The sequence below is a fragment of the Ursus arctos genome, unplaced genomic scaffold (genome assembly GCF_023065955.2).
Source record: "Ursus arctos isolate Adak ecotype North America unplaced genomic scaffold, UrsArc2.0 scaffold_24, whole genome shotgun sequence".
Classification (NCBI taxonomy): Eukaryota; Metazoa; Chordata; class Mammalia; order Carnivora; family Ursidae; genus Ursus; species Ursus arctos.
In genome coordinates, this window is record NW_026622919.1 from 34,157,311 (window position 1) to 34,177,326 (window position 20,016).

The 20,016-nt window shown below is 37.6% G+C and overlaps 1 protein-coding gene across 1 annotated transcript in view; it reads left to right on the forward strand.

Annotated features, from left to right (window-relative positions):
- The window catches only part of APPBP2 (amyloid beta precursor protein binding protein 2), a 55,645-nt gene that overhangs the window by 19,932 nt on the left and 15,697 nt on the right, over positions 1–20,016 (forward strand). The window contains exons 2-5 of the mRNA XM_026517506.4: positions 1,457–1,545; positions 3,530–3,681; positions 7,525–7,648; positions 17,369–17,537. Of these exons, the coding sequence (XP_026373291.1) occupies positions 1,457–1,545; positions 3,530–3,681; positions 7,525–7,648; positions 17,369–17,537 (534 nt within the window). The remainder of the gene's footprint in view (positions 1–1,456; positions 1,546–3,529; positions 3,682–7,524; positions 7,649–17,368; positions 17,538–20,016) is intronic.

Consider the following 20,016-nt stretch of genomic DNA (forward strand, 5'->3'; position numbering starts at 1 on the left):
TTTTACACTGTTGGTGGGAATACAAGTTGGTACAGCCACTTTGGAAAACAGTGCGGACGTCCCTCAAAAAAGTTAAAAATAGAGCTACCCTATGACCCAGCAATTGCACTACTGGGTATTTACCCCAAAGATACAGACGTAGTGAAGATAAAGGGCCATATGCACCCCAATATTCATAGCAGCATTGTCCACAATCACTAAACTGTGGAAGGAGCTGAGATGCCCTTCAACAGACGAATGGATAAAGAAGATGTGGTCCATACATACAATGAAATATTACTCAGCTATCAGAAAGAACGATTACCCCACATTCGCCGCAACATGGATGGGACTGGAGGAGATTATGCTAAGTGAAATAAGTCAAGCAGAGAAAGACAGTTATCATATGGTTTCACTCATTTGTGGAACATAAGAAATAGCAGGGAGATCGGTAGGAGAAGGAAAGGAAGAATGAAGGGGGAGTAAACAGAAGGGGGAATGAACTACGAGAGGCTATGGACTCTGGGAAACAAACTGAGGGTTTTAGGGGGGGGAGGGGCTAGCCTGGCAATGGGTATTAAGGAGGGCACGTATTGCATGGAGCACTGGGTGTTATACGCAAACAATGAATCATGGAACACTACATCAAAAACTAAGGATGTGCTGTATGGTGACTAACATAACATAGTAAAGAAATTTTTAAAAAAAGAACATGGGTTATTTTGATAATTTTACATTAACTAGCCAGTTTTGTTTAAGGAAAAAAGTTAATTTTAAAAGTTTCTTGAATATAGCTTTTTATGTTTATTTAAAGATTTTACTTATTTATTTGAGAAAGAGAGAGAGAGCATGAGCAGGAGAGGAGCAGAGGGAAAGGGAGAAGCAGACTCCCTGCTGACCAGGGAGCCTGACATGAGGCTCCATCCCAGGACCCTGAGATCATGACCTGAGCTGAAGGCCCATGCTTAACTGACTGAGCCCCATAACTTTTTAAGTTTAATAAATTATGTAGCACTTTGTAGTATTTAACATGCACCAGATATTATTTTATAAATATTAATTTTTAACTTTATATACAAGTATTAAAATGTTTTATATGAATTGTAGAAATTTGTTAATTTAGGTGTGCTTGGGTCAGTTAAGCATTTGACTCTTGGTTTCAGCTTGGGTCATGATCCCAGGATTGTGAGATTGAGCCCTATGTTCATGCTTCACACTGGGCATGGAGCCTGATTAGGATTGTGTCTTTCCCTCTGCCCCTTCCCCCCCCCTAAAAAATATTGTTAATTTTGTTAATTTAGTGTTATATTTCTCCTAGCAGAAATATATTTCCTGATACTGCTATGTGATCATACTGACTTTGGGTAGTAGCCATTAAATCATCAAATATGAAGTCCATCAAATTATATCCATAAGTATAACTAAAGTAGAAATTAAAATTAACATTTTTAAATTACCTTTTTCATTTTCATTTCAGCTTTACCAACAGGGACGCTTATGTCAACTGGGCAGTGAGTTTTGTGAATTGGAAGTTTTTGCTAAAGTATTGAGAGCTTTGGATAAAAGGTAAAATCACTTTTTAAAGATTATGGTAAACTATACGTACCTGAATTTTACCATTGTAACTTGTTAAGTGTACTTCAGTGGCATTAAGTGCGCTCCCATTGTTGTGAAACCATCAACCACCTTGCTTTTTGTGTTCAAGAAAAGGAGATTGAATTCATCTTCCCCATTGTAGCTGTTACCATGTAGTAAGAGCCACATACAGGTATAGGTGACACAGCCTTTGATTATACTTGCTATTCTCTTTAGCATTCTTCCTGAAATTTGCTTTAAAAGCCATTTCTTTTTCCTAACCCTAAGAAAATAAGAACGTAGTTTTTACAAAATACTGCTAATCTCTAATATGAATATTGCCAAGTTGTTTCATTTGTTCAACAAATTAAGTATATACTTGTTGAATGCCTAGTATGTGTTAGGTACTGCTCAAAATGCTGGGGTTATGGCAGTGAATAAGATCTACAACGCCTCTTCTTCGTGAATTTTGTATTTTAGAGAAGAATGATAAAATAGTCAAGTAAATAATTAACATAATTTCACTGTTCAGGGGTAACTTGGAAATGTGGCCTTTGTACTATAGAGAAACTTTCAGTTGAATAATTAAAATTAATCTGTAAAAAAAAACATAAATGAGAACTTCATTTTGGTAAAAGAAGGCTACAGAAAAACTTTTTAAAAACATTCTCTAAGAAAAGATTAGCTTTCTGGGATTTGAATTTCTCTATCCAATTCTAAACTTGGCCGTTGTAAAGATTTAGTGGAATACCTCTCTTTCATCTCTCAGGTTATCTTTCACCAAGTCCAAATCCCTTGGTAAGTGTTTAATATATTTGTGAAACTAAAAGCATGTAGTTTGACTCTTTTCCCCTTTATCCAAAGCAGTGATTCCATTATTTACAATTTTGTTATTTAAAAATTTTTTATTGAGATATAATTCACATACCACCACATTCACCATTTTAAATTGTACAATTCAGTGGCTTTTAGCATATTCACAAGGTTTTGCAGCCATCACCACTGTCTAATTCTAGAACATTTTCATCACCCCAAAAAGAAACCCTGTACCCATTAACAATCACTTCCTATTTCCTCTTACCCTGGCCTACCATTAATCAACTTTCTGTCTCTGATTTTACCTTTTCTAGACACTTCATATAAAAGGAATCATACAGTATATGGTCTTTTCTGACTGGCTTCTTTTACTTATAATGTTTTGAAGGTTTATTCATGTTGTTGCTTATATCAGTACTTCTTTCTTTTATGGCTGAATAATTTTCTATTGTATGAATATACTATGTTTTGTTTATCTAGTCATCTGTTGATGAACGTTTTGGCTGTTTGGCTATTCTGATAATGCTGCTTGTGAACATTTATGGACAAGATTTTGTGTGGACATTATGTTTTCAGTTTTTTTGTATATATAACTAGGGTGTATACATATGATCACCCTATGTTTAACTTTTTTAGTAACCTCAAAACTATTTTCCATAGTAGCTGTGCCATTTTACATTCCTACTCTCAATGTAGGAGAGTTCCAATGTTTACATATTTTTGCCATCATTTTTTTAGAATAGTAATCACATCCTACTGGGTGTGATTTTGGTTTGCATGTCCCTAATGATTAATGATGTTGATCATCTTTCCTGTGCTTATTGGTCATTTGTATATTTTCTTTGGCGAAATCTCTATTCAAAACCATTGCCCATTTCTGAATTGGGTTATTGTTGAATTATAAGATGATTTGGTTTTTAAAAGTTAGTTTTACTCTTTACTACCGTTGGTTTACACATACAGGATCACTCAGTGATCTACTAAAAAAGATATTAGGCTAAATTATGGATTATTGTAGCCTCATGATTCATAAGGCAAAAGGTTTTTTATCTTGTTCCATCTAGGAAATAATGGTACTGTTATTTTTTAAAAAAACAAGCTAGCACTTTCTAAAACTATAAGATATGTTACCTTTATAAAATAACCTCTTCTCTTGCAGACATTTGCTTCATCATTGTTTCCAGGCTTTGATGGATCATGGTGTGAAAGTTGCTTCAGTCTTGGCCTACTCATTCAGTAGGCGGTGCTCTTACATAGCAGAGTCAGATGCTGCAGTAAAAGAAAAAGCCATTCAGGTTGGCTTTGTTTTAGGTAAGTAATAGTAAAATAGAGGAGTGTTTTGTCCTATAATATGACTTGTATTAAACCTACTAACAAAAGATTTGAGCAGGGCATTCCCAAAGTCTACATAAGGAGATTATGAGAAAAACATCGGAAAAATTAGGTGTGATTTATTGAATGTTAACTTTGGGCCAAACACTAAAGTAGGCATAAATTTTTTTTTTTTTTTAAGATTTTATTTATTTATTTATTTATTTGAGAGAGAGAGAGAGAGAGAGAGTACAAGCAGAGGGAGTGGCAGAGGGAGGGAGAGAAGCAGGCTCCTTGCTGAGGACCAGGGATCACGACCTGAGCCGAAGGCAGATGCTTAACTGACTGAGCCACCCAGGTGCCCCTACAGTAGGCATTTAAATGTCGTCTTTGGCGGGAGGAGGAGGGGCAGAGGGAGAGAGAATCTCTCTGCCCCTGACAAAGGGCTCAATCTCACAACCTTGAGATCATAACCTGAGCTGAAATTAAGAGTGGGACACTTAACCGACTGAGCACCCAGGTGCCCCTAAATGTTACCTTTCTAAATCCTCACAACATTTCAGTATTGTGATGGTACTAACAGCACTTTACGAATGAGGAAGGATTCAGAAAACTTAACTTGCTCTAGTCCCATAGCTGGTAGTGTACTAAAAGTTTAGAATCCTGTGTCTGTGGATCCACACTGTATACCTTGCTACGTGTCATGTGCCAGCAGCCTCTTTCACCAGCATACCATATGCTGTGACATGGGACTTAATCCTTTTGGGGTCTGTTTTGAGGCTCTAAAATAAGGGTAATCTTGTGTTTCCTCATGTGAATGTTAGGAAAATACTGAAAACATACATGGGAAAGGAATCTGCGAAGCTTTTATATGTTACATAGAGAAAAATGTTTAAGGTTTATATAATATGTTATATGTTGTTTACAAATCTACATAGATAAGTACGTTTCAGGCAACTACTTATTAAAGTTATTGCTACCCTTCTCACTTTCTATTTAAAAATTTTTCGATGGGGTGCCTGGGTGGCTCGGTTGGGCATCTGCCTTCGGTTCAGGTCACGATCCCAGGACCCTGGGATTGAGCCCCACATCGGGCTCCCTGCTCAGTGGGGAGCCTGCTTCTCCCTCTGCTGCTCTCCCCTTTTTTGTGCGCGCTCTGTCTCTGTCAAATAAATAAATGCAATCTTTAAAAAAAATTTTTTTTTAAATGATTGTAGATTCACAGACAATATCAAAACTAGAAATTGACACTGGTTTAATACTGTTAACTATATACCTTATTTAATTTTCAAGTTTTTACATATACTCCTGTGTATGTGTGTCTGTGTGTTTCTGTGCAGTTGATTGCATGTAAAGATTCCTACAACTGTCATTACTATCAGGATATAGGACTGTTCCATCAGTACAGACTCTTGTTTAACTTCTCACTTGCACATGTGTGTTTTAGCTGTCTTACACATGCACATATACTTTCTTTGCCAACACATTTTCATGATCATTTCCTTTAGTCTTAGAATAATTCTTTGTATTGGTCATAGAGACAGTTTGCTGGAGGAACTTCAGAACTTTCTTTTCTAAAAAAACCACTCAGCATTTATCCTTTGGTAGTCCCATGGAATATAAACTGCAACCCAGAATTGTGACCAAAGAACATCTCTAACAAGAGAGTGTGATCTCGATGAATGTTAAGGTTGACATCCCTTTAGTCCTTTTTTTTTTTTTTTAAAGATTTTATTTATTTATTAGAGAGAGAGACAGCCAGCGAGAGAGGGAACACAAGCAGGGGGAGTGGGAGAGGAAGAAGCAGGCTCCTAGCGGAGGAGCCTGATGTGGGGCTCGATCCCAGAACGCTGGGATCACTCCCTGAGCCAAAGGCAGACGCTTAACGACTGAGCCACCCAGGCGCCCCGACATCCCTTTAGTCCTGGATGGTTGTGTAAAAATCTTTGGGAGAACAACTTTAGAATCAACAAAAGTGAAAGGCAGGAAAGTTAGCGTTCATTGAGGTCCTCTGTCATCTCCGCAAACATTTAGACCAGTATCTGGCCAGTGTAATGAGCCAGATTGAAGAAATATCTTGGAGATAGAACCACATTCTAACAAACTCATAGTTAAATTATCGGTCTGGATCCTAAAATTACCAAACAGTGAAAAAAAATTCATACCAAAAATGTATACAGTGATGGAGCTAATTTTTTTAATGATTGCTTTATTGAGATGTTCTTTGAAATTGGGTATGGAGAGATTGAAAAGTCATGTTTGCCCTGCAAGTTGAAAATGTTAGGATCATTAGAATATATGGCTAATTAACTGGAAAATGTCAGTTCTTAGGCTATGGAGTATTTTTAGAGGATTAAAACTCTCAAGTCTTTATTCAAGACCTCAACTTTAATTCCCCTAGTTTAAAAGTTTTTTTGATTCTAGAGGAGAACATAGGCAGCAACCTCTACGACATCGGCCAAAGCAACCTTTTTCATGACACATCCCCAAAGGCAAGAGAAACAAAAGATAAAATGAATTTATGGGACTTCATCAAGATTAAAAGTTTCTGCACAGCCAAGGAAACAGTCAGAAAAACTAAGAGGCAGCCCACGGAATGGGAGAATATATTTGCAAATGACACTACAGATAAAGGACTGGTATCCAAGATCTACAAAGAACTTCTCAAACTCAATACATGAGAAACAAATAAACAAATCAAAAAATGGGCAGAAGATATGAACAGACACTTTTCCAATGAAGACATACAAATGGCTAACAGACACATGAAAAAATGTTCAAAATCATTAGCCATCAAGGAAATTCAAATCAAAACCACACTGAGATACCACCTTACGCCAGTTAGAATGGCAAAAATAGACAAGGCAAGAAACAACAATTGTTGGAGAGGATGTGGAGAAAGGGGATCCCTCCTACATTGTTGGTGGGAATGCAAGTTGGTACAGCCACTCTGGAAAACCGTGTGGAGGTCCCTTAAAAAGTTAAAAATTGAGCTACCCTATGATCCAGCCATTGCACTACTGGGTGTTTACCCCAAAGATACAGACGTAGTGAAGAGAAGGGCCATATGCACCCCAATGTTCATAGCAGCATTGTCCACAATAGCTAAATCGTGGAAGGAGCCGAGATGCCCTGCAGCAGATGACTGGATTAAGAAGTTGTGGTCCATATATACAATGGAATATTACTCAGCAATCAGAAAGAATGAGTTCTCAACATTTGCTACAACATGGACGGCACTGGAGGAGATAATGCTTAGTGAAATAAGTCAAGCAGAGAAAGACAACTATCATATGATTTCTCTCATCTATGGAACATAAGAGCTAGAATGATCAGTAGGGGAAGAAAGGGATAAAGAAAGGGGGGGTAATCAGAAGGGGGAATGAAACATGAGAGACTATGGACTATGAGAAACAAACTGAGAGCTACAGAGGGGAGGGGGGTGGGGGAATGGGATAGACCGGTGATGGGTAGTAAGGAGGGCACGTATTGCATGGTGCAGTGGGTGTTATACACAACTAATGAATCATCGAGCCTTACATCGAAAACCGGGGATGTACTGTATGGTGACTAACATAATATAATAAAAAATCATTATTAAAATAAAAATAAATAAATAAATAAATAAATACTCCCATAATGTTAGGCAAAAAATAAATAAATAAATAAAAGTTTTTTTGTTTTGTTTTATTTTTTATTTCATGGTATCTTTGTTTTGGGCCAAACACAGGACTTCAATATTTTGGGTATTTTCATTTTAGATGAAACTCATTTTAAGCATGTCACTTTAGTGTTTAAGTGCTTTATTAATTATTTAAAGGTACTGGTTTTCTCGTCCTTCAGGTGGCTTTCTTTCGGATGCAGGCTGGTACAGCGATGCCGAGAAAGTGTTTCTGTCCTGCCTTCAGCTGTGCACTCTACATGATGAGATGCTTCACTGGTTCCGTGCGGTAGAGTGTTGTGTGAGGTGAGCTGGAGCAGATCCCACTGTAAGGGCGCTTGGTGACTTTTGTAGTTCTGGCTCCTACAAGCGTACTCCGACGTTTGAATAAACCTCTGAGGTGATAGTTACATGTCACAGTTTTGTTAGTCTGGCCTCCTGTCTCTCATCTCCAGAATATAGTCAACTTGCTGTAGTCAGCTTAATATTTTTTGCTTTGTCATAGAGCTTGTGTGTTCTGTTCACTCAACAAATATTGATTAAGTGCCTCAGTGTACTCAGAACTGTGCTAGACACTGGATGCTGGTAAAATAAGTTTATGTTATTCTTGGGTGTTATTTTTTTACTCTTGCTGTTTACATTTCTAGAATTGTGTGTAAGAAGATTAGTATTTAACTTATAAAGAACTGTTTTCTTTAAAAATGCATTTTTTAACATGTACTTAAAGGAAAGGCAAACAAGTCTAGAAGAGTAACTGTTTGTTTTTACTGTCTTTATTTTTTCCATGCATGTAACAAAATTATGAAGAGAATAAATATTATCTATAATCCTATTGCCCAGAAATAATCACAGTTACTGTATTGGTGTATTTTTGGAATTTTAAGTGTGAAAAGGAACTTCCTGAACTGCTGGGGGGAAAGACTTGAATCTAGATTTAAAAAGAACTCTGAGGCCTACACAATTGGATTTCCTAAAATCAAAGAATACATAGAAATTGGAAGCTAGAAGACAGAAGTATCTCTGTTATTGAGAGAAAATGCTATACTTCACCAACTTTTAGGGTAAAATAAAGAATTTTCAAATATATAGGGATGCAGTATACTTCCATGTACTTGAGCTGAGGAAAATACTCAAGGAATTTCTCTAACCAAATAAAAGCTCAGTAATAACAATTCTCAGGATAGGAGAAGGTACAGAAATGGTGGTAAGCATTGAATATTGTAATATGTAGTTACATGTAAATGAAGTAGAAAGAGAGTGAAGAACAAATTGGGAATTTATAATATGTCTTAAGTAAGGATTTTTTTTCAAACTGGAAATGAAAGGGAAATTTTAGAAATAATACTAAACAGGGGTGCCTGGGTGGCACAGCGGTTAAGCGTCTGCCTTTGGCTCAGGGCGTGATCCTGGCGTTATGGGATCGAGCCCCACATCAGGCTCTTCCACTATGAGCCTGCTTCTTCCTCTCCCAGTCCCCCTGCTTGTGTTCCCTCTCTCGCTGGCTGTCTCTATTTCTGTTGAATAAATAAATAAAATCTTTAAAAAAAAAAAATACTAAACAAATTCTCAGTTACCACATACTATTAAATGTCAGGTAAGATTTTTTTTTTTCCCCTGAAAATGAACCTTTAGTAAAGAGAGTTGCCTTACAAAGCCCCTCATGTAATGTGATGTTCTTTCAAGTGTATCATTTTGAACAACACAGTACTATTTGGAAAAGAAATGTTAGCCTGAAAACTCAGCCAGTGCCAGTGTCCGGAAGCTCAGAGAGACCACCTGGCAGAATTTTCATTTTGAGGGAGTAATGGAATTTAACACATGAGAATTATTCTTGAGGTCATAATCTTATAGTTATGTTAGATATTTCTATTAACCGCCTTTTTAAAGTTTATTTACTTTGCATAATCTGTTCCTAACACGGGGTTCTAACTCACGACCCCAAGATCAGCTGAGATCAAATCGCATGTTCTTCCAGCTGAGCCAGCCAGGCACCCCTTGACTGCCTTTTTAAATACTACTTTAAAATGTGATGCAATAAGTGGTTTGGTTGTGGAGATTGTGGATATCTACTTGCCTTAGGTGGGTCAGAAAAGCTTAGCAATTTTAATGCTTTGCAAATGGTTATGGTACCTCTGGATAAAATTTCTGGCAACATCATACCAGACTCACAAGTGCTGATTTTCAAACAAGTAAAAACATTTTACTCTGAAAAACTGTGAGATGACTCAAAAACTAGGTGTGATGATGATGAAGGTAAATATTTTAAGATGTATGTGGATAGCTTGCATAAAATTATTTCATAAATTACAAGGAGAAAAAGCAATTTAAAAAAATTTAATTTAGACTTTAGATAGGTATATATAACATAACATAAAGATGATTTAAATATTATAAGTTTAAAAATGTTATCCTCTATATCTGTGAAACTTGTTTTCAAGTTAGCCCAAAAAAACCTTTTTGGATTGAAAATGGAGGCTCTTGTTACCATATTCAGGTTGCTTTATATTGGGCATATATGATAGCCTATTTTAAAAATACACATTTGAGAAAATGTAGTGGTACAAGAAGGTGTTATAAAGGTCTCATCTTGGTGAGTGGAGTAGGAATGGCTATCATTATTTAATGTTCGAGTAATGACTTATGGAAAAATATGATAGACATTTTAAATTAGGGCAGTGGGAATAGGGGTAAGAATGATTGGAAAATTGTCCAAACTAGATAAAAACAAAGAGAAGAGAGAAAAATAACTAAGTATGATAAATGAAAAAAAGCTAACTAATGATAAATGACAAATGAAAAATAATATGAAAAGCTTAAAACCAAATATAAACTATCATTACAATACATGTAAATGGGCTCAATTCCTCTGTGTAAACGTGGTATCTACCAAGAGGGTTAAAAAATGAAATCTAGCTATCTATTGTTAAAACACCCCTAAACAGTATTATTAACAAGAAAGCCACATTCAGGATAAAAATCATTAGTTGAGGGGCGCCTGGGTAGCACAGTCGTTAAGCGTCTGCCTTCGGCTCAGGGCGTGATACCGGCGTTCTGGGATCGAGCCCCACATCAGGCTCCTCTGCTGGGAGCCTGCTTCTTCCTTTCCCACTCCCCCTGCTTGTGTTCCCTCTCTCGCTGGCTGTCTCTCTGTCAAATGAATAAATAAAATCTTTAAAAAAAAAATCATTAGTTGATACAAAAGGGATATTGCTAATAAAATACAGTCCCACTGAAAAGGTTATAAATCCCATGTGTAGCAAATAAGATAGCAGCCATCTCTACAAGCAGTATACCCTAAAATATAGAGAATTTGATAAAAAAATAATTAGTACAATGTTGGGTGCCCCAGGTTAGGTTAATTCAGAATTCATATAGGTTACCAAGGAGCTAAATTTTTTTTGTATGTCTGCTTCTCTGTCCTCGGTGCTGGTTTTGACTTTGACCAGCTCCCACGTGGTTGTAAGAATGCTGCCATGGTTTGAAATATCACATGCAGATTTCATATTGTCCAGCAGAAGAAAGACTTCTTTTCCAAGCATCATATTTTATCTTTAATGACAGAAAACCTTTCTCAGGAACCACTCAGCCAGCCTATCTTGGAGTCTCATTGGCCAGAGCTAGGTCATTTGGCGACCTCTGAATCAATCACTGGCAAGCAGAATAGGACCACTACATTGTGATTGGCTTAAACTACTCATGGTTTATTCTTGAGTCCTGTGAGAAAGGGGTCAATGCCTAAACAAAATCAGGGTTCTGCCAACAAGCATGAGGTGGGGAAAATGGCTGTTAGGTAGGAAGCAGCAGTGTTTGCAACATCACACAATGCTTTGCTCCCACACTTAAAACTACACGAGACTGACACCCCCCCCCAAAAAAAAAAAGATGCAAATGACTAAAATCAGAAATACAAGTCAAGGCATCACTACCAACCTTCCAGAGGTAGAATCATAAGACCCCTATATGGAGTCCCATATCAGGCTCCTGGTGCAGCGGGGAATCTGCTTCTTCCTCTCCCTCTGTGATCTCTCTCTCAAATGAATAAATAAAATCTTAAAAAAAAAAAAAAAAAAAAAAAAAAAAAAGCCCAATGTGGACCTCGATCCCAGGACCCTGGGATCATGACCTGAGCTGAAGGCAGACGCTTAACCAACTGAACCACCCAGGTATCCCCAGATGTAAAAATCCTCAACAAAATACTAGCAAATCAAACTAATAGTATATAAAAGGATTATACACTATGACTAATTGGGATTTACTCCAGGAATGCAATGATGATTAACATAAGAAAGTCAATGAAGCCAATATGCCACATTAAAGAAAGAAAGAGGGATGCCTGGGTGACTCTGTCCATTAAGCATCTGCCTTCGGCTCAGGTCATGATCCCAGGGTCCTGGGATCGAGTCCCACATCAGGCTTGTTGCTCTGCCAGAAACCTGCTTTTCCTTCTGCCTGCTACTTCCCCTGCTTGCACGCGCACATGCCCCCTCTCTCTCGCAGATAAATAAAATCTTAATAAGAAAGAAGGAAAGTGAAAGAAAGAAAAAAACAATCCTCTCAATAGACACAAGAGACATTTGACAAAATCCAACATCTTTTCATAGTTGAACATTCAGAAAACTGGGAACAGAAGAGTTCCTCAACATGATAGCATTTATGAAGAACCTACAGCTGACATCGTACTTAATGGTGAAAGACTGAAAGCTTTGCCCCTAAGATTAAGAACAAGACCAAGGATGCCTGTTTTCACTACTTCTGTTACTCAGCATTGTCCTGAAAGTTCTAACTAAAGGAATTAGACAAGAAAAGGAAAAAGAGGCATCCATATTGGAAACAAAGAAGTAAAACCATCTCTGTTCACAGGTCAGTTGGATTTCATCAGAGTAAAAAACTACATGCATCAAAGGATGTTTTCAAGAAAGTGGAATTGGAGAAAATATTTGCAGATCATATATCAGATAAGGGTCTAGTATCCAGAACGTATCAAGACCTACAACTCAACAACAACAAACAACCTGATTAACAAATGGGTAAAGGACTTGAGTACACAATTGTCCAAACAGAGGATAAAACAGCCAGTAAGCACATGAAAAGATGTTCAGCACCATTTTTAGGGAAATGAAACTCAAACATGAGATACCACTTTACACATACCCAGGATGGCTATAATTAAAGAAAAAAAAAGTGAAGTGTTAACAAGAATGCAGAGAAATTGGGATCCTTGCTAATGAGAGTGTAAAATGGTACAGCTGGGGTAAAGGGAGAATGGGAAGCGATTGCTTGTTACAGAGTTTCTTTTTGGAGTGATGAAAAAGTTTTGGAAATAGGTGGTGGTGATTGTCGCACAACATGGTGAATACAACGGCACTGAATTGTATGCTCAAAGTGGTTAATATGACAAAATTTGTGTTACATATTCCACCACAATAAAAACGAATATATAACAGTCTATTATTTAACCCTCCCCTTTCAGTCTATCATGTATTTCCAAAATTCTTAAATAGTTCTTGGAGACATACTCTTACAAGCGGGAGAGAGATTATTTTCCTTCACATTTACTTTTACTGTATTTTTGTTGTATCTGAGGAGGATCAAACTAGTCATCTTGCTTAGTCTTACAGTGAATATATTCATAAACTAATGACTTCTAAACTTGGAGGGGTGCCTGGCTGGCTCAGTCAGTAGAACATGCGTCTCTTGATCTCAGGGTTGTAAGTTTGAGCCCCATGTTGGGTGTAAGAGATAACTTAAAAATAAAATCTTTAAAAAAAAAAAACTTGTATATTTGCCAAACAGTGAATAGTTTAACCAATTAAATGTAATTGTTTTTGACAATAACTCTTGATCAGGTAAGTGTGATTGTATTTTCTCATAAAAATAACATACTATAGGAAAAAGGGTATATCAGAAATCTCTGTACCTTCTCAGTTTTACTGTTAGCCTAAAATTGCTCTTTTTTTTTTTTTTTAAAGATTTTATTTATTTACTTGAGAGAGAAAGCACGAGCAGGGGTTATGGGGGCAGAGGGACAAGCAGACCCCCCGCTGAGCAGGGGGGAGCCCCACCCACGCAGGGCTCAATCCCAGGACCCTGAGATGATGACCTGAGCCGAAGTCAGATACTTAACTAGTCGACTGAGCCACCCAGGCGCCCCTAAAACTGCCCTTAAAAATAAAATCTTTTTTTAAAATAATAAAATACTAAGCTTACGTTGTAGAACGACATTTGGAGCACCTGGAGAACGTGCCTTTTCATTAGGCTGAGTATTACGGCAAAATTAGATCCTCAGTTGGACCGAAAGTGTCTTGAATCCTTCATCCTGCTCCGTGTCAGCCCAGATGGATGTGCAGACCCTGAAGAGTCTCCATATGTTTCATTTGCCCTTTTGTTTCAATAGACAACCAGCAGGGACTGGAGAAAATAGCAAGCTGTGCTTTTCTGGCTTAAAATACTTAGTTTGCTACCCCATCATATGCCAATTATTAAATAATTTCTAGCAATTTATTTTTAGATTTTTAGACAGTGAATGTTGTTGGAAATGCAGTTCGTAGTATTGTAGAAATGAGAGGTGAATACTCTTCTTTTCATTCTGTGAATTTACAGCCTGTGCTTGAGTTTAACCTTTTCCTATTGAACTATTTGGATAACTATCAACTCTGTATCTCTAATACGTGTCCTTTTTCGTCAAGGTCTTTTTTTCTTCTGGATTGTTGTAATACCTCTGTCCTGATTGCCTTGCTTCCACTCTTGGCTTTATTGCTTTCTTTTTTTTTTTTTTTTTTAATTTTTATGTATTTATTTGAGAGAGAGCCAGCGCGAGAGCGAGCACAAGTAGGGGGAGGGGCAGAGGGAGAAGCAGGCTCCCCGCTGAGCAGGGAGCCCAATGCAGGACTCGATTCCAGGATCCTGGGATCATGACCTGAGCTGAAGGCAGCCGCTTAACCAGCTAAGCCACCCAGGTGCCCCTATAATCCATTTTCCACAATGTAGCCAGAGGAATCCTTCTAGAGTTGTACTGTCCAGTAAGGTAGCCATCAACCGTATATGACAATTTAAAAATTAAAAATCAGTCCTCAGTCACGCTAGGCACATTTGAGATACTCAGTAGCCGCTTCTGGCTGGTGGTGACCAGATTGAGCAGAGCAGATCGACATTTCAGGAAGTTCTGTTAGTGGTGGTCTAGAGGATAAATCAAATCCTATCTCACTGTTACAGTCAAAATTTCGTACCCTGACTGGCAAGGCCCTATAAAATCTTTCTGATCTCTGCTTTTTCATCTCTTTTTATATAATCCTTTATTCATAATACCTCAGACAGGTTGGTCTTCTGTCTGTTCTTTGATTATGCCAGAATTTTTTTCCTTTTCTCAGGGCTTTGCACTTATTCCTTCTGTTTGAAAGAATTTTTTTTAAGATTTATTTATTTATTTTAGACAGGGCAGACGGAGAGAGAGAGAACCCCAAGCAGACTCCCCTCTTAGCTCGGAGCCCGACATGGGGCTTGGTCTTAAGACCATGAGATCGTGACCTGAGCTGAAATCAGGAGTCCGATGCTCAACTAACTGAGCCACCCAGGCTCTCCAGTTATTCCTTCTGTTTGAAACATGCTTCCTCCCAGACCTTTACATGATTGCTTCTTCATCATTGAGATGTCAACTCAAATGTTAACTTCTTAGAATTCTTCCCTGTCTACCCTGAGAACCTCCTTTAAGAAGTTCCTGATGGGGGCACTTGGGTAGCTCACACTGTCTCTCTCTCAAATATCCTTTTTTTTTTTTTAAGAAGTCCTGATCATTGGGGTGCCTGGGTGGCTTAGTTGGTTGGGCATCCAACTCTTGATTTCAGCTCAGCTTGCGATCTTGGGTGGTGGGATCAAGCCCTATGCCAGGCTCCATGCTCAACATGGAGTCTGTCTGAGTTTCTCTCCCTCTCTGCTCCTTCTTGCTGCTTGCGAGCACGCATGCACACAGTCTCTCTCTCTCTCTCAAGTAAATGGATAAATCTTGAAAAAGAAGAAATTCCTAATCGTGGGGTGCCTGGTTGGCTCAGTCAGAACATGTAACTCTCGATCTCAGGGTTGTGTGTTTGAGTTTATTTAAGAAATAAAATCTTTTAAAAAAGGAAGAAGCTCCTAATCATACTAACCCTATTTTTATGATATACATAGCATTTTTATTTATTTATTTATTTTTAAAGATTTTATTTATTTATTTGAGAGAGTGAGTGAGAGAACATGAGTAGGGGCAGAGGGAGAGGGAGAAGCAGAGTCCCCTGCTGAGCAGGGAGCCCAATGCGGGGCTCAGTCCCAGGACCCTGGGATCATGACCTGAGCCAAAGGCAGACGCTTAACCACCTGAGCCACCCAGGCGTCCCCATAGCATTTACTTTTAAATGAAAGTCCTACTTATTGGTGTGTTTGTCTGCCTATCCTAATACTTCTTCCCCCTAGACTGAAGCTGCTTGTGGTCTTGTTTAGCACAATATTCCTTTCACCTAGAAAAATGACTGGTACATAATAGGTGTTCAGTCAATAATTGACTGTAAGAGTCTTCCAAAACTTCATCATATGAACTACGTATTTTTTTTTCCGGTAATCTTTTACAGATTTCAGTTCTATTTTCCTACATGTGGTTTCTATTGTGACAGATCATTGCAAACTTCTTGGTTATTAGATCAGCCGTTTGGCAGTCAGGTGACATTGTCTCTTTATTCTTTATCAGTACAGCTTACTTTAGCAGGAAATATTTTCTGTATACCAAAACATTTTTATTTTTTCTACTTTTGTATGTCTGTATAAAAATATACATCCAATCAACTCACCATTCTAGAGTAGCCTGAAAATTACTACATGTATTTCTGTTTTAAGTTGGAACTTGGTATTGTAAAAGGTACTCCATTCAGAATTTTTGGTTAACCTTAGTATATTATTTTGCTTGAGGGTGTTTTAGTCTTTTCTAAAAGCAGATAACTATATGGTGAGTGTTGGAAGGATGCACACTGGCATTGTATAGTATCTGCCACTTATTGAATAGTCTTAGTTCATTTGGAGTTATTCCATCTGTTTTCCCTGACTGTACAAAGAAATGATAGCAATTAGAAGATTGTTAGATGTTTCTCATCCTGGGTCATTGATCTGTTAATGTTTTTGGTGTAGATAGGAAAAAAAATACGTTTTAAGTATCTGGGTTTTTTTCCCCCAGATTCTGCTTACTTGGATTCTTTTAAATGATTTTTATACTCTTTTCCCTCTCAAGCCTGAGCATTTTCAGAAAATTGTATTGTCATGATACAGGCACGTAATGTCCTAGCCAGCATTGTAATAGGTAACACAAATACATGTCCGGTCCTCACTGCTCTGTTTTACATAGTCTATACAGATATGTAGTCTGTTGGTATCACAGTCTGACCTACTACTCTTGCATATCATTAGATGGTCTAACATGGTTTTACAGTTACTCTGCGTGAAGAACTCTGTATTTTTCCACCATAGAAGACAAAGGTTTTAAAAGAAATAGACAATTACCACTATTTTCATTGAACTTACCTTACTGGAAAGATAACAAAAAATGAGCATTTATGAAGCAACATGAGATGAGATTACTGATCAAGTGTTGCACAAATATACTAGAAAAAAGAATGGAAAGTAACGGTAGGTAATAGTATTTCGTGTTGATTTTATTTTTTTTTCATTGTTTTCTAGATTTTTTGTAATGAGACTGCATTACTTTTGAATTTGGAACAAAAAGAGTTAAGCATTAGTTGTATCACACTGAGTGTACAAAGTATACAAAATATTTAAAGAAGAAAAAGAATCAAGAGTTGGGTGAGATTAATCATGGGTAGTTTTCCGGAAAGAGCATATACTCTGTGTGTTTTAGTCAATCTTGGTTTGGGCCAGACCGTTGTTTTCCAGTGCTGCCTCACTTTTTGCATCTAGTTTCCTTAACTCATTTGGGTACTAAGTGGTGATCAGTAAGAGGACCATGCTGGAAATATCAACAATAGAGGAATGTTATTTCTGCTTTTGCAGGTTGCTTCATGTGCGAAATGGAAACTGCAAATATCACTTGGGTGAAGAAACATTTAAGTTAGCCCAGACTTACATGGATAAACTCTCAAAACATGGCCAGCAAGCAAACAAAGCTGCACTATATGGAGAACTGTGTGCACTACTCTTTGCAAAAAGTCACTATGATGAGGTGAGTGTTTTGAAGTGCATTTCATTGTGATCAGCAAGTAGCTATGTTTAGAGGGTAAAATCAAAAGAAACAGATAAACAACAACAAAAAAAAACCAGAGCAACCTGAGCAGGGGGTGATGGACGAAATAGGTAAAGGGTATTAAGTGGTACAAAACGTCCAGTTAGAAAATAAAGTCACAGGGATGAAAAGTACAACATAGGGAATATAGTCAATAATATTGTAATAATGTTGTATGGTGACAGATGGTAACTACATTTATTGTGGTGAGCATAGCATAATGTATAAAATTGTCCAATCACTATGCTGTACCCCTGAAACTACTGTAACATTATTTCATTGAGCTGTAGCTCATTTTTAAAAGAAGGAGAAATCATATAATCTTGTATTTGTCTTAATAGATCTTATTTTCACATATCAGGTTTACTTAAAGCAGTACACATTTGTAATGGAATATTTAAAATGAGGCAAAAAGAGTATACTGTGAGATGTATTTTAAACATACATACGTCTGGTTTTATGGTCTATTTTTGTTTTTAATTTGACCAGATATAGCTCTATCTAAATTATTTTCATGTTCTGTCAGTTTGAACCCTTAATAGATGCTTTTTTATTGGATGTGTGGCTCTGGGTGAACTCTCAGAACTTGAAAGCATTTATTTTAATGTGAAGCTAGATTTTATTTATACTTTTTTGCATTGCTTTGCTCTTTCCTCTCCCTTGTAAGAAAGATAGTTTCACTCCTGTCTTTATGCTGTTAATTTCATGCTTCAGTGCTAATGAATATATAGTTGAGAAGTGAACTATGTCTGTTTAATTCCTTTACCTGGTTGTTTTCTTTATGGAAGAATATCATAATTATTTTATGTTGCCACATAGCTGTCATTTAGCTTTCATATTTTATAATTATCCCTATCTTGATTTTTGCCCCATTAATATTTCCATATTTAAAGGAAAATTATTTAAAAAAATAATAAAAGGGAGCGCCTGGGTGGCACAGCAGTTAAGCGTCTGCCTTCGGCTCAGGGCGTGATCCTGGCGTTATGGGATCGAGCCCCACATCAGGCTCCTCCGCTGTGAGCCTGCTTCTTCCTCTCCCACTCCCCCTGCTTGTGTTCCCTGTCTCACTGGCTGTCTCTATCTCTGTCAAATAAATAAATAAAATCTTTAAAAATAATAATAAAGGAAAATTATATTAGAGGTAAAGCTAGAAAATTCTAGAATGATTATAAAGTGATGTTGGATCATTCTTAATATCCATATAAGAAGGCATCAAGTCTGCATGTAAAAACCTAAAATCCTTATCAGCATGCCTACAGTTTCTTAGGGCGATATTAGGTATGTTGTTCTGGTTATTTTTGATGATGAATTCCTGTGTCTGCTGAATTAGTTCTGTTGATTGATTATTTTGCGGCTCCTTGTGTGCAATAGTTGTTCCATAGCTTATCAACGCAAATATAGAACTCGGCCTCTTTCTTTTATTTTCACACACCAAGAACAAAGAACCCCATTCGCAGAAGGCCTTTGTGTGGATAGCTGACTTAACTGGAAATGAGAGTGCAATATACAACAGTTTGAGTATTAGAAATGTCTACCTTAAAAGTTATTCAGGTGCCCCACCATCTTTATATATCCATGCATAGGAACTCACCTTTTTTTTTAAGCTCTACACCCAGTGTGGGGTTTGCATTCATGACCCCAAAATTGAGTCACATGCTCTACCAACTGAACCAGCCAGGTGCCCCAGATAGTTTATTTTAAATATAGGTAAGTTTCGAAACGCCTGGGTGGCTCAGTTGGTTAAGCATCTGCCTTCGGCGCAGGTCACGATTCCAGGGTCCTGGGATCGAGGCTCACACCAGGCTTCTTGCTCAGTGGGGAGCCTTCTTCTCCCTCTGCCTGCCGCTCCCCCTGCTTGTGCTCTCTCTCTCTCTGACAAATAAAACAAAATCTTTTTTAAAAAATGTAGATAAGTTTGTCATTGATAGCTACAGAAAAGTACACAAATATTGAGGATATAGTTTTATGAATTATCACCATGTTTTGATATTAGCATGGCCTAGGCTATGCTGACAAAATAACGGTGACATGGAAAAATCAGTTTATTTCTTGCTCCTGCTACATCCTGTCTTGGGATGCTTGTGGCTCTGCTTAACATTCTGTTTACACTTGGATCAACACCCCATGTGATGGAGCATCCTCTCTCTAAAACATTACCAGCCTTAGAGCAGAGGCAAAAACATCATGAGGAAGTACTACTTGCTCTTAGAGCTTTTTCCCAGAAATTCTTCATTTCACTTTCATATTTTAATTAATTTTTTTTAAGATTTTATTTATTTATTTGACAGAGACAGACAGCCAGCGAGAGAGGGAACACAAGCAGGGGGAGTGGGAGAGGAAGAAGCAGGCTCCTAGCAGAGGAGCCTGATGTGGGGCTCGATCCCAGAACGCCGGGATCACGCCCTGAGCCGAAGGCAGA